The 14915-nt window shown below is 33.1% G+C and overlaps 2 protein-coding genes across 2 annotated transcripts; one reads left to right on the plus strand and one right to left on the minus strand.

Moving 5' to 3' along the window:
* Positions 1–2556: 2556 nt before the first annotated feature.
* Positions 2557–3495, plus strand: LOC102625639 (uncharacterized). Its single transcript, XM_006483126.4, has one exon. It carries the CDS (start codon positions 2725–2727, stop codon positions 3247–3249), a length of 525 nt encoding a protein of 174 aa, XP_006483189.1. The 5' UTR covers positions 2557–2724; the 3' UTR covers positions 3250–3495.
* A 7591-nt stretch (positions 3496–11086) lies between these two features.
* Positions 11087–13235, minus strand: LOC102625367 (40S ribosomal protein S9-2). Its single transcript, XM_006483125.4, has 3 exons — positions 13073–13235; positions 12312–12693; positions 11087–11409 (listed from the first exon to the last, which is right to left on the minus strand). The coding sequence occupies exons 1-3, from the start codon at positions 13098–13100 to the stop codon at positions 11226–11228; spliced, it is 594 nt and encodes a 197-aa protein (XP_006483188.1). The 5' UTR covers positions 13101–13235; the 3' UTR covers positions 11087–11225.
* Positions 13236–14915: the final 1680 nt, after the last annotated feature.

The following is a 14915-nucleotide window of genomic DNA, read 5'->3' on the forward strand; positions in this document are numbered from 1 at the left end:
GTAATGGCAGGGGTGTCAATAATTTAATGACATGGATATTTTGAGTTATTATTAAAAAAAATATAGGGACTAATGACCAATAATCTTAAAAAATAAGGACTAAATGAACTTTTATCCGGTATTAAATTATCTTACTCTTTTACATCTACGTAATAAAGATTGATTTTATAACACTATAATTTGGTATTCCAACTTTATATCATATTATTACCAGTCTTGTTAAGTTAATAATATTCGCAACTTCCATCACCCACGTTTTTTTTTTTTTTTAAATGACACTGTTTCTATTAGCCTAAGTTTCGGCTCATCCAATTGTAACTTAAGGAACGGCCTAATATATTACTCAAAATTTTAATAAGATTCGTGAGGGTGATTTTAAAGGAACGGCGTATGGTCTTTTTTCCTACAACTTTTTAGCAGGAAGGGGGGTAAAGAGTGAGCAAAAGTTTTTATATAGACGTATAGTTAATAATAAAATGGGGGAGAATTATCCATTGTTGACAAAATTGGTTGTACCTTCTTTTTCTGTTACAAGTTTGTTATTAAGAGGAAACCGCCAGTTATAACCAACTTTTTGGTAGCCTGATTAAACACTCACATCAAATTTGGGGACCAAATGAATTTTATCTTCGAATATTAACTTTAAATGGGTATATATATTAATATTCCACTATATTTTTCAATCTTTAATCTCTACCTTAATTGATTCTGTAAGAAGATTTGTACTCACAATATTTATGTAATTATTGGAGAAAAAAAAGTATATAATAATAAAAACTGAAAGCCAAATTAAAAAGGGCTTTGGAATCGTATATTCTTTTGGTTTGGAAACTTTCAACTACTCTACGGCCAAGCGGTTGGTATCTCACTATCTCTTCCTTCAACAATGCAATCGTCTACATAGTTAGCAGTGGTAGCAAAAGTGTAAAACTCACATTTATTAGTGCAAATTTTTGAATTATACTATATAGATCTTGTAAATTGTGCCCTAATTTTAATGAAATTAGACTTTTGCAAGCCTCCGATTATAGTTTAGTTAGGGAATCCGTTAACGACCTAAAGTTATTAGTTCAATTGTGCAAAGAGATTTTATTGGGTTTGAAAATAATTATATAGACTTATTATATTCATAAAAAAAAAAAAGGATCGCTATAACCAATAACACAAATTTCCATATTTAATCAAATTTTATTACAAGCCCAGGAAGTATTTTATTTTTTTTTCCTTTAAATTTTTAAGAAGAATATTTTTAGACCAGAATATGAGTACAGAGAGATACAGGTGATACCTTAAGGATGGCGATAGGGGGATTTCATCAAGTAACCATTTTTGGTTTCCACCTTGATGCACGTGTGGTCCTTAATCCAAAGACGAAAGATAAGTTTTGAGCGCAAGGAAGGAACAATCGCATTTTCACAAGTTGAGGCCGCGGCTTCCATTTCGTACAAACACTGTACAGTGTCTTTTTATGATACATAATTAGATAGATAGGGTAAAATTATATTGCATCAGTGGTATAGTATAATCAGTCATTAAATTTAATGGCTGAAAATAATAATTGTACCGTACTATTGTTGTAGGTGGACCCAATTACATATATTATATAAAAGTCCCATCAAACGTGACTGCAATTGTGGACTGGAGTTGGTGCAGCTGCACCTTCACCTCCTCAGCTCAGCTCAGCCCATCCGTCCATCACATGATCAGTCATCAATCGCCCCCTTCTCCCTCGTGTAGTCATGTGGTCTGTCACGTCCAAACCTTCCCTTAATCACCATTATACCCTTCATCTCGAAACTCTTAATAGGACTTGACTAGCTTACAGAATCTGTAAGCTACAGACTGCAGCATCAGCCGTTGGATGTGGTTAGATGTGGAGTGAGAAATTAAGCAATAGAAAATCGGATGGTGGGATGACGGGAGATATTTGTTACAGAATCTGTACCATAGACAGGTCCCTCTTAATAACGCCTAGAGATATTAAACTAGGTCTCATCAGCCACGGACACTTCACCTGCAAACCCATCTGGACCGTCCGTAGAACTCTGTAAAGCTGATCGATTGGAGATACAATTCATAATTATTGATAGATATCTTGTCTGTGTTCAGAAACTTACCACTGCTGCTTCGTACATATTAAAACAAATTAATCAAATTTTTTTTTTTTAAAACTTTTTTAGACCACCGAGTAAAGATAAAGAGATTTTGCCACTTTTTGTGTTTCAAGTGTAACCCGCCTCGGTTTACGCATGTCTGGCTTTTCTTTGTTGATGTAATTACCTCTTCTGTCCACTTTTGTCATTACCTCAACTCTCTTTTGTCCGACACCCCTTCAATTATCACCCGTCCGATCTTCATCGGTATCCCAAATCTCCAAAGAAAGTTACATCCAACGGTTCATATCCAAGGAAGACCAACTCATGAGTGTGACAATAATCTCTTCTTTCTTTTTTATTTGAGCATCTTTTTTTTCCCCTCTAATAAATAATAATAAAAAAGAAAAACACACAAACACACAACATATTAAATATTCTCGCTTTCTTGTTTAACTCGTTTTGACCGGAACTACACTTTGCTTCAATCTCTATATAAACCTTCGTATCCCCCCTTATCTCCCTCCTCATACTTGCATTTCATTCAAGTACCTTCCAACTTTTCTTTCAACGCTTGCCTTTAAACAAAGCTCTAGCTTTGTTTGTTTGTTAAATTTTTCTCCTCCATATCATGGCTGAGTCGACATTAAAACGCCAAAGAGAAGGGAAACAGATAGATGAATTAGTTGAAGTTGAAGAAACAAAGCGTCACAAGCCATCATCATACAACCACATACTGTCTTTGCTTGATGAAGCTGAAGAAGAAGAGCCAGCTCAAGACTTGTCTTCTTTAATGACAAGCTTGCAGCATGAGCTTTCTTCTCACGACTCTATCCCATGTCCAAACACTAACGATGACCAAGAATCCAGCGACCCCATTATCTCTTCTTCTTCTTCTTCTTCTTCTTCTCATTCTTCAAACCAGGAAGATGAAGTTGATGATAAAGAGAGAGTCATGAGACATCTTCTTGAAGCCTCTGATGATGAGCTTGGGATTCCATCTATGGAAGCTTCTGGTGCTAATAACAGCAGTACTGATTCTGATGAAGTAGGGATTAGTAGTGCGGATTGTTTGGCTTTATGTGATGGCTTGTGGGATCTTGAGGATGAGGCTGCTAATTACTACACCTTGTTACAGTCTCAACTTTTCATGTAGCTTAGATGTTATAAGCTAAGAAGTTAAAAATTAGGGTGAAAGTAATTAGTAGGGGTTCAAAATGAATTAGATAGGAGTGAGCGGGAGTGATTCGTAAAAATGGAGAAATTTCTAGGTTTCATTTTGGTCCCTCTCTTTTCTTTTGTGTAAAACAAAACTTAAAATTTATCCATATGTCGTCTCTTGTTTCTAGAATATAAAATTTTAGAAGAAGAAATATAAGTGAAAAAGTTTTCATTTTTTTTATTTCAACTTTTTTTTTCTTTACAGAGTTTCCATGGGCACACCAGTCACTCCCGGTGGCACAGTCAAAAGACAAAATTGTCCCTTTATAGACAGTTACGGATGGGGGCACAAAAATGAAGTGCGGCCATATGGGAGGGGTGATGCTGCGATTACTCAAGATATTTGACGTGAATTGGAAAATAATATGTTGATAATTAATAATAAAATTAATTAATGAATATTAAATGATTCAATGACTAATGAATTTTTAATTAAGTAATTAATTTAACTAATCATAATATTTTTGTGGAAGGAAGAAAATGTCAATAATACCATCCGCTTTTACCGCGACCGTGCATTACACGCGCTTATGCTTTTGGTCTGAAGAAAAACTTGACATCGAAGGATGTACACACACACACACACACACATATATAATTTTTGTTTTTTTTGTAAGTGATAAAACATGGAAGATGCTTTACTGCTCAGTGCTCTCGATTATGTTTGGGATTAAAAGTACTTTATTTTTTTAAAGTTTTGACAAGAAAAAGTAGGTGATAAATCTGTTAAAATATGCTAATTTTGTAATTTTTTTTTTAATTTTTCGCGGCATTCAGTTTTGGAAAATATGTAAGAAATTGTTTTCTAAAAGTAATTTATTGAGCCATAAACGCTTTTAAAATTTCAATTACCACTTCATTATTTTGTCAAAAAATAATTGTCAGACTTTTTTCATAAACTTCACCCATCGAAGCCCTAGATTATAATATTATTAAAGAAATAGCAAATTCGAAAAATATAAGTTTAATGTGAAATACTCTTATTTTGTTTAAATTTATGTATTATCATATGAATTTAATTTGTTATATTTTATATGAAGTGACTATAAAATTCTTTGGAGTTTAATTAATTAAAAAAATGTGCATTGGTACTACTTTAATAAAAAAAAAATTATGAGAATAAAATAAAACAGGAATAGGCTCGTGACATGGTGATATGATGTGATGGATCGTACGTGCTGTCTTCGGTGGGGGGCCTGAATGATGATGATGATTAGAATAATCTAACGGCAACTAGACAATTATTGGGGACCACATATGAACTGGGAACAGGTGGTGGGGTCCGGCCGACATTATAGTGATTGTGACAAAAGGTGGCGATGGTATGTGTGTGTCTGCCATGTCCATTGTCCACATATGAATATGATGATGGGCATTGTTACACAATTCTAGTCGTTACATGCATCATCCTCTTTGATTGAGACGGCTACGTTTCAAGGCTTGCCCACTATAATTTTGCGGGTCCAAGGATGTGTAAATAACTTGATTCGATCTGAATTAAATATGCCAATGAACCCCTCAATTCGATTAGATAGGAATCCGTTCAATTTGATTGAATTAAATGTTGATTGGATTAAATTTCATGAATTTAAATTGAGTTTGGATTATTTTTTTCTCAAATCTAATTAATCTGAAATCTAATCAGACTGGTTGGGCTCTAAATTTACCCACCCTAACTTCAATAAGATGATGATAATATTATGGATTCACAATCATCAATGAGACACCAAACCCATAACCTTTCAATAGAAATTTTTCAACGAGATTTCGTACTTCATTGGAGTACGAACAAATTATTACATTGTATGACATAATAATGTAATATGCACTTTAATAAAATACATAAACCATTGCTAAATAAGCATTCGACCTCTAAGGAGTAAGGACTTGTGATCATTATTAATCCCTTGCTGGGAAGTGGGACTAAGGGATTAAGATTGTCGAAAGCCAAGATTTATTATAATTTTTTTTTATTTTTTTAATTCATTTAATGATAAAAAATAATTATTTTTTAGTATCAAAGTAGTTGATCGATATAAACTTAAAAATAAAGATGGTGTAAAGTACATATTAAAATTTTATCATAATTAGATGTACGTATGATAAAAAAAAAAAAGATAGTATAGTGTAGAGATAATTTTCGATTAAATTATTTTACCCACAGCGTTATTGATGTTTCCATAGGATTTTTGATGAATTCTAAAGGTATTTTTTCAAACAATGAAATTGAAAATTTCGTAGCTCGAATTGCAAAGACAAATACGTCGCTAATCACGGTGCTGCGTGACGTGTAATGTAGATAACCAAAAGAATACATGGTTTCTTTGATGGTTGGTTGTCCAGATGATCTGAGATTTTAGAACATATCTGTTTTTAACTTTTATGCATCTATCCATCATGTGTTATCTTCTTAATTAAGCCAAACTAACAACAGCCATCAATTTTCCAAAATAGCGTGTAATGATGTTTTGATAGACCGATTTTGTGTGCAATTAGAGGCAGTGGGTCCTAAAGGACTCCAAGTCCATTAACCCATAATTTATCTTCTATGATTGGAAACTGACAGGCATGATGTCAATTTGATGTGGTCGTTAACGGCCGTGCCGTACCCGTCACGATCCTTTTTGCTTGAATATTCTTGATTTTCCGGTTGATATTTTCATAACATCGACAAGAATCTCAGGACCTGATCATCATATTTCAAAAATATTAAATTCACTCTGACTTGCTCTCCCTCTCCAACGCCGCCTCTTCTGTAGAACTTCAATTTTCTCATCTTTTCTGTCTGCCGAAGACTAATCTATCTTCGGTATCCAGTATGTTGAATGAAGGCAGATTCCTCCATAATATGGAGTTGTTATTGATTTGTGACTCTATTTTATTCCATATATCATATTTAGATATGTGCTGAGTTTTGACTTTTGAGTGTAGGTGTTTAGTATAATTTCTTTCTAGATCCAAAACTTTCAAATTTCAAATTGGACATTTTCAAGGCATAGAGAGGATGAATCTTATAGAAATCCTATAATCATGTCAATTGAAAGTGTCAAATTAACTTGGGTGTTTGTGATGAGGGTTATTTGAATTTCTATTATTTGTAAGGGTAACATTAGAAATCTATACATATATATATATATATATATATATATATATATCAGGAGGATTACTTTTCTCTATCCATATTACAGGAGAGGCCGATTAATGTAACTTGAATTTTATATGTGTACGTCATTTTTAATAGAGTTATCCTTGTGTAACTATTGTGTTCCATCAAATTAAAAGAAGTAATGTTTGTTTTAAAAAATAAAAGTTGTTTTTCCCCAATGGTAATGAACTAGCGATCTCATTTCACCGCAGTTGCGAATTAAAACACCAAGGCATCTAGATGCCTTCACCTTATATCTCTAATAATTTATCTTTGACATATCCAAAGGCAGCAAGCAATAATAATGGTAAATAAGTGAGAATTTTTAAAGAAGGGGGGAAAAAAAAAAGAAAAAACTTGAAAATAATTAATGCATCTTCTTGAAGTGTTCGCTGTAACCCATAGACAACTGAGTTTTATTCCTCAAACGTTATTTAAATAAAGAAACGGTGATGTAAATCTGGAACCAGAAGCAAGGAAAGACCAGGCGGATGGATAATGGAATTGAGAATCCTTGGGACAGTGTATTGGCAGACACGATCACGTACGTAGGTATAAAATTTCATCTCCAACTGGGTTCGTGCAGTACGAGTCCGAGTCACTTCGGTCAAGTTAAGGTTGTTCTTTCTCCAACTCCGTTTATTCCATTGTTGAATCTGTTCTTCATCTCTTTTGCCCTCCACTTTCTTTTTTCTTTTTCTTTTCATCTCTTGGTTCCTTTGATTGATCCCTACGAGATATTGGTAGGTTAGTTTTTTGGTTTCAACTTGAACAATAGAAAGAAATGGACATTCATATCGTGGAGTGCATATGTATGTTGACTTTTTATTTGGCTGGGTTTTTGGAGTGCAAGTGTGTACTCATTCTTTCTTTATGAATACTTGCCGATGTTATTGCTCAACGTTTAGGTTCGCTTAAAATGTGGTGCGTCGATGTATTTTAGTGGGGTTAAGCTACGGTGCAACGGTGGTACCGTGACACCGCTGCATCCGACCGTTGGATCCACCGTTGCACCATAGTTTTCTCTATTTTAGTGACATTAATTATCTTTGTGTTTGTGACACCATTGCGTTGTTGGTAACAGTGTGTTGTTGCCGACACTGCACCCGATTCTTCTTTTAATTGAAATGTAGTTTTAATTGTGTTTTATAATTAGTCGTTGTCCTAATTTAAGCTTTAATCTTAAACATTATCTTAATTTACGATACTTAAGAAGCAGGAAATGACCTTGTGTTTACACCTATGCGATGATATATTATTGGCTATTCTTGACTCTTTTAATACGAAATATTATGCTGTTTTAATTGGAAAGAAACGATGCTAATAATAATAATAATAATATAAATAATGTAGCCACCACAGCTGATCGGATCTGTGAGCTCGAGAGAAGATTGATTGAGGGAAAACAGAAAGATGATTGGATCACAACAGCATGCAATGGGATTTAGGCATGAATTAGCCAATGACGTAATAACATTATTTGGCCACGGATCCAATAGCCAAACAGATGAAACTTGCAAGGAGAATGGTGGTTTGGGTGTCAACTTCAGATTCCAAATCCACAGAAGCAACTAGGCAAATTGAAATACGACACTTCAATTTTAGATCGGTGAGAGAAGGAAATGACATATAGGCACAGCCTGGTCCCTGATAGCTGTTTGTTCCTACTTTCCTTTACGAAATCGTCTTTCATTTCTGCTCCCAACAATTTTAGACACGCAGTAATAATAATAATAATAATAATAATACCCCATATGAAAATGAAACACAACAACCCCACCACTTGTAATTTTTGTCATCAATAAGTTTTAAATTATTCACCGTTGCTCTGCGAACTCCCATCAGATTGTAGTTGCCCTTTATTGCTCTGTGCGTATTAAACGGGAAATTCGACTTGTTTTACCCTTAACTGGACAGAGTTTGATGCTTTTAAAACTCTTTTTTATTATTGGGTTAGGTTCAGTTGGTACTTCTGTTTCTATTACTTGGAATGGAGAGGCAAATTTCTTTCTAATAATTTGACACATAATTCATGGCACAATTACAAATTCATGCAATAAGATCAATACATAATAATTTGATACGATAACTATTGGCTAAAAATAGAGTAAATTTACTTAATTGGGAAGAAAAAAAAAAGATTCATAAAACTGGGGTTCCCTATTACTTTATTTATATATTTATTTATCTTTTCATTCCATCATTGTGTGAGAGAAGATAAACAGACTTCCTTTTGAAGGTAGAAATCTTCGTGAATAATCTATTAATTTGGGATGAACTTATGTTTTTAACTTATTGTGGTGGGGTATAATGACTTTTTTTTTTCTTTAATAGATCTACAAGTTTCATGCATCAAATAAGTGGGGATAACAAGCTATATATGTATAAAAAGAATTATATAAAAGAGCTCAAATAATACAAGTTCAATAGATTTGAACACATCATTTTTTGTTTCAATGAAAGTACTCTTTGGTATCTTAAGTGTATTTTTTTCTTCTTAATTGTCAATACATTCAACGATAATAGATGTTGAATGTATCGTGAAAGTATACCATTGTAATGTTGTTATGTTTTTTTAATGGGACTTATGTTTAGGTTAAAAAAAAAAATGCTGTATCACATTTCACTATTTCATTATTCATGTAATACACTAGGGTTTTTCCAAATATCAAATCCGGTAGTGTTTAAATTGAGATGCCAATAAAAAGGAGAGAAAACTTAATTAAAAAGAAATCCCCCACCCATCTAAGTTTACTTACCGCCAAACATACATAAAGACTTTGGAAAATTCATGACTTGGCCCAAAAAATGGATGCATTTGCACGGTGTGATTATGAAGAAATAGACCATTTTCTCCACAATAATTAGGCAAAGCCAGTAATTGTGAAAAGCTGACATTCCATGACATCTTACACTGCTGATGTCAAGAGGATCATGACTGACTTTAAGCCTTAATTTTCTCAATTGATTGGACATTCGATCAAATCAGTATTTTAATAGGCAGATTGATAAAAGGCAGTGAACATGTTGAGATAAGCTTACAACATTCAGAAGCAGCCCATGTTTTCCATGTGATTTTTAGTAACCATGAGACAAGTTGGTAGCACGGTACGGTCTTTAAGGAAATAATGAATGGCTGACTGGTAGCATTACAGGGAAGAATGCCTTTCTCATTTGATGTAATAATTTATTTAGTTTTTATTTTTTAAATAATATTCTAAAATAGCCTTTCGTTAATTAACTGTTAGTATGGGTATTTTTTTTAATCTTTTAGTTTGTTTCTAACCTTAATGTGAATAGTGATACTTGATTGAAATATTATTATTATTATTTGTTCAAAATTTTTTTTGACTTCATTGAAAAAACACACATACCCATATATATTGCACACACTCACGCACAAATGTTACATATTCTTTAGTGTTATTTTTGTTTCGTTAAGTTATTCTTAAACTAATTTTAAATTTGTGTATAAAGTTAGATTTTATTTAATTGCCTTTTAGATTTTTTCTTTAAAATGATTTGAATTTATTCAATCTTATTTTGCGTTTAATGAATTATATATTAAATTAACTATAAAATCACAAAAGGATATGTTGAATTATTGTTTGAATAATATAAAAGAAATGAACTATTTTATCAAACCCGAGGGTAAAAAGGACTTTTTCCGACATTGTAATGTATTATATATTATCCTAATAGTAGCATTTAAAAAGTTGAATCAATAAGACTATTTTTAAATTTATAAATATAACTTTTAGGCTTGAAGTATTGTGCATCATACCAAGCCCTAATATAATAAAAGCGAGTCTTCTGATGTCCCCACATTTATTGAATACGGAAGCAACCTCAAGCTCTAACAGAATCGGGGTATGTTTGGGAATAAAATGCTGTAACTTTTAACATGCAGCTGATGTTGAGTAAAAATTATAGCTGTGGAGTAGAAGTTGGAAATTTTTTTTTGCTAAATTGCTAAAGCCCAACTACAAATATTACCAAACACTTCCAACGCTTAACTACCTCACCACACTCTCAAACAGATTACAAGTTGGATCAAATATTTGACAAAATTTAAAATAACAGCTTCTAACACTCCTTTAAAATTCTTATACAACCTCATTTTTCTATATTTTTTATTTCTTGGGCAAAATTACAAAAAAGAGCAAAAAATTACAATAGAAATTTAGTATATCTTACTATCATTTAGAATAATTAAATAATAGTAAACATACTGTTTCATTGTAAAATTTTTATTATTAAGTAATTTATTTCTCAATTACTCAATTTTTTAATTTTAATTTTATAAAAAATAACTATACATACATTAAGTTTTAGTTTAATTAAATTTATATTTGTACTTTGACGTAATTTTACAAACTGAGATTTTAAAAGAATATTAAGAGGTGTGAAAGGAACACATGTTTATGCTACGCTTTTCACACGTGTGTGCGAGCACCGCAAAATATTCTAATCTCGTGTGAACAGCCCACGTGAAGCCCAAGCACGAGTCGCACCCAATGAGAGAGCTGATTACAAACCCATCTAAAGCCCAAGCTTATTCTCGATAAATGAAACTCTCCAGGAGCAGAAACTACCTATCTATCTATCTATCTATAGATATGCGACACAAAGCAAGCAAAACCTCCTATTATAGCAAGAAAATTCGCAAACAAAAACATAAAACTTAGAGAAGATAAGTCCACTTGCAAAGTTCAGCCAGAATTCCTACTGTAACCATAAAAAAACTATCTGTTCACACAGGTAATTTATTCTTCATCCTCTTCATCTCCATCTCCACCTGCGGCCTTCTTGGCAGCAGCCTTGATGTTCCTTCTCTTCACTCTTCCAGGGCGGCCACCTCCGAATGGACTTGTCAGTGAGAATTCAATGTGCTTCTGGGAATCAACCCTCACTACAAATGAGGGAATGTTGACAAGCTGCCTTCCAACCCTGATAATCAGAAATATAGATATTCATTAATATACAAAATAACCACGCTTAAAGACCTCAAAACAATCTTACTAAAACATTAAGGTTAGAACATCAAAGCAACCCAGCTCAAATAAGCTTTGAGAAAAAAGAACATATCATTACTGTATACATTCACAGAGAAACAGTCGGCTAATTGACCAACAGAAAAAAAAAAAAAGTTTTAACTTCCTTGTCACAAATTGAAAAAATAAGATCTTGACAAAGACAAAATCAAATAAGACGACTCAAAGGGACAGGGCCTAGCAACATTAAAGCAATCAAATAGATAAAAAAACGCAACAAATTTTATGAAAAAAACCAAAAGCAGTCCTGATGTCAGCAGTGACAGAATTTGAATACACCAATTAACAAAGCCAAAAGCATTTTGGGTAGTGCATGCACGGCATATTAATGCCCCAAGAATAAAAAGGTAAACAATCAAACTTGCTAAACATTATAATATCCAAAAGATCATCCACAATACTGGTAAACCATACATGCTAGAATCATTACATATATTATGACACTACAATTATCAATTAGTGGGCAAGTTTCAAATATTATAATTATAACCTGAACGTGTATAAAAACACAATTCACAAACTCGAGATAATTTAACAAATTTTAAAGCCAAAAACCAAATGTCAGCTTAACAACCCAAAGGCAACTAGAAAATAATCAAATAATTAAAGATCAGTAAGTAATGGTTAAAACCAACAAACTCAGTAATAGGCATCCAGATGGAACAAGCAATTTAAATTCATGTTGGTCAAATGTTAGCATAATAGAAAAGAAACAAATGAGAAAAAGCATTTGAAGATTTTACAGACACTGAAAAAAGCAGATACGGACTAAAAGGAGACACAGTGCATAAATTATACCTAATGTGCCTCTGCCTGATGAGCACTCGAGCATGGTGAATTGACTTAGCCATGCCACTCTTGAACACAAGGGTCTGGAGACGACGCTCAAGAAAGTTCTCCACAGTGAGGGCCAACACATAATCAAGCTTGTTCTGGCTCTCTTCCAAGAAGCCGTACCTGTGCATCCTCCTGAGAAGAGCCTCACCCTCGAAAATACGACGTGGGTTCTTCTCATCGAGAGTGAGAAGATCCCTCGCAGCATTTCGGATGCGGCTCAGTGCATATTGAACCCTCCAGAGTTCCCTCTTGCAGCGAAGCCCATACTCTCCCACAAGTCTCAACTCAGCATCCAATCGCTCCTTCTCATAGGGACGTCTTGGCTTCTTGAAGGTTTTCCCATCTGTTCACACATCGATTCATAATCAATCATAAGCTCAAATATCACAAGAACCGGTAACCATCAACAATTAATACGTCATAGAAGAGTACTATAATGAGCTTTAAACAATTCCCGACTTCATCTGCACACAAATATAATACCGGCTACCAAACATTCTACTGGCTAAACCTAAAAAAACAGATGCTCAATTACCGATATTTGGATCAGATAGTACATACAAAAAGGTCTCAAGTTTCCTTCACGTTCTTTGGATCCAAACAATAATATTACACAACACTGACAAACGAGATCGAGACGGTATCAAAGTGAAACAAGTATCATATACAAAGTATTTTATTATTATTTAACAAAGAGAACAATTATGAACAAAAGCACATACAGTTGCGGTAGAATGAAACGTGCACCATCTTTGCGCGCCGCTGGTGCTACCCTCACTCTCTCTCTGCGATCTTCGAAAAAGCCTAAGCAAATGGCGTAAAGAGGCCGTGTCTTCTTATAACGACTGCTATTATATACATATATATGATTTTGCAAAACCCTAACCCTAGTTGCTTGAGCTATTAATGTCAATGGGCTTTCGTGAAAAATCGCTGGCCCATTTCATAACATTTTAATGCGCCCGTTTGTAATATTTATTTATTTATTTTAGTGATATTATTAATAGATCATCACGAGCATGGCTATTACTTGTATGTTATATATGTTTAATTTCCTCCATAATCTCAAAATTAAATTTAGCGTTTGGAAGGTGATATTCAATAAGATAAGATTTTTTTTTTCTTTTCCTTTTTTTCTTTTAACTTTTTGTGCTAGGCTTTTATTCATTTCCTTTTTACTCTTATTTTTATATGCTAGAGATTCATTACTATAATATGTTACATGACTTGCACAAGAAATAACAACCAACAGTTCACACATTAAGCATGTAATGGAATATAACCAACAATTCATATTATTGTCGTTGTCGTTGCATTAAGCGCACTTAAATTGATTTTGGTTCAACAATTCATGTGTTTTGAGGATCAATAATTGTTATTTTTCAAAATAACAACTGGGTTTCTGATTTGCTAATACTTTCCAAGAAAGGACACAATTTGTCCATTTATATCAAATAGGTCTATATCCCTAATGAAATGAGTGGAATACCCTTTCATTCTTCAAAGTTATAGCTACATTCTAAGGGTACCTTTGATCAGCTTATGAGAATAGATCTACAAGTTTCATGCATCAAATAAGTGGGGATAACAAGCTATATATGTACAAAAAGAATTATATGAAAGAGCTCAAATAATACAGGTTCAATAGATGTGAACACATAATTTTTTTTTTAATACATGAAAGTATTCTTTACTATCTTAAATGTATTTTTTTCTTCTTGATTGTCAATATGTTTAACGATAATAGATATTTATGTTTGTTTTCCTACGTTGAATGTATCATGACAATATACCATTGTAATGTTATGTTTTTTCAATGGGACTTATGTTTAGGTTAAAAAAAAATGTTGTATCACATTTCACTATTTCATTATTCATGTAATACATTAGGACTTTTCCAAATATCAAATCTGGTAGTGTTTAAATTGAGATGCCAATAAAAAGGGAACCAACAAGCAAAGGCGATTATAAAGCCCGTATGTATATCTAACTTTAGCTCACCATAGATCTCATAAGGCCTACAAGATACCTTCACACCAAATTGAAGGAGAGAAAACTTAATTAAAAAGAAATCCCCCACCCATCTAAGTTTACTTACCGCCAAACATACATAAAGACTTTGGAAAATTCATATGACTTAGCCCAAAAAATGGATGCATTGCACGGTGTGATTATGAAGAAATAGATCATTTTCGCCACAATAATTAGGCAAAGCCAGTAATTGTGAAGCTGACATTCCATGACATCTTACACTACTGATGTCAAGAGGATCATGACTGACTTTAAGCCTTAATTTTCTCAATTGATTGGACATTCGATCAGATCAGTATTTTTATAGGCAGATTGATAAAAGGCAGTGAACATGTTGAGATAAGCTTACAACATTCAGAAGCAGCCCCGTGTTTTCAATGTAATTTTTAGGTACGGTCTTTAAGGAAATAATGAATGGCCGACTGGGGGCTGCTATGGTGCATTGCAAGGAAGAATGCCTTTTTCACCATTAAGGTTTGATGTAATAATTTATCTGATTTTTATTTTTTAAATAATATTTTAAAAATGCCTTTC

The sequence above is a fragment of the Citrus sinensis genome, chromosome 4 (assembly GCF_022201045.2).
Source record: "Citrus sinensis cultivar Valencia sweet orange chromosome 4, DVS_A1.0, whole genome shotgun sequence".
NCBI classification, from domain to species: Eukaryota; Viridiplantae; Streptophyta; class Magnoliopsida; order Sapindales; family Rutaceae; genus Citrus; species Citrus sinensis.

Bases quoted from the DNA above. Each gene is read 5' to 3' on its own strand.
- LOC102625639 (XM_006483126.4), top strand. From the start codon at position 2,725: ATGGCTGAGTCGACATTAAAACGCCAAAGAGAAGGGAAACAGATAGAT.
- LOC102625367 (XM_006483125.4), bottom strand. From the start codon at position 13,100: ATGGTGCACGTTTCATTCTACCGCAACT. The intron at 12,694-13,072 runs GTATGTGCTTTT...ATGTGTGAACAG, and splicing joins CGTTTCATTCTACCGCAACT to ATGGGAAAACCTTCAAGAAG. The intron at 11,410-12,311 runs GTATAATTTATG...TCTGATTATCAG, and splicing joins ATCAGGCAGAGGCACATTAG to GGTTGGAAGGCAGCTTGTCA.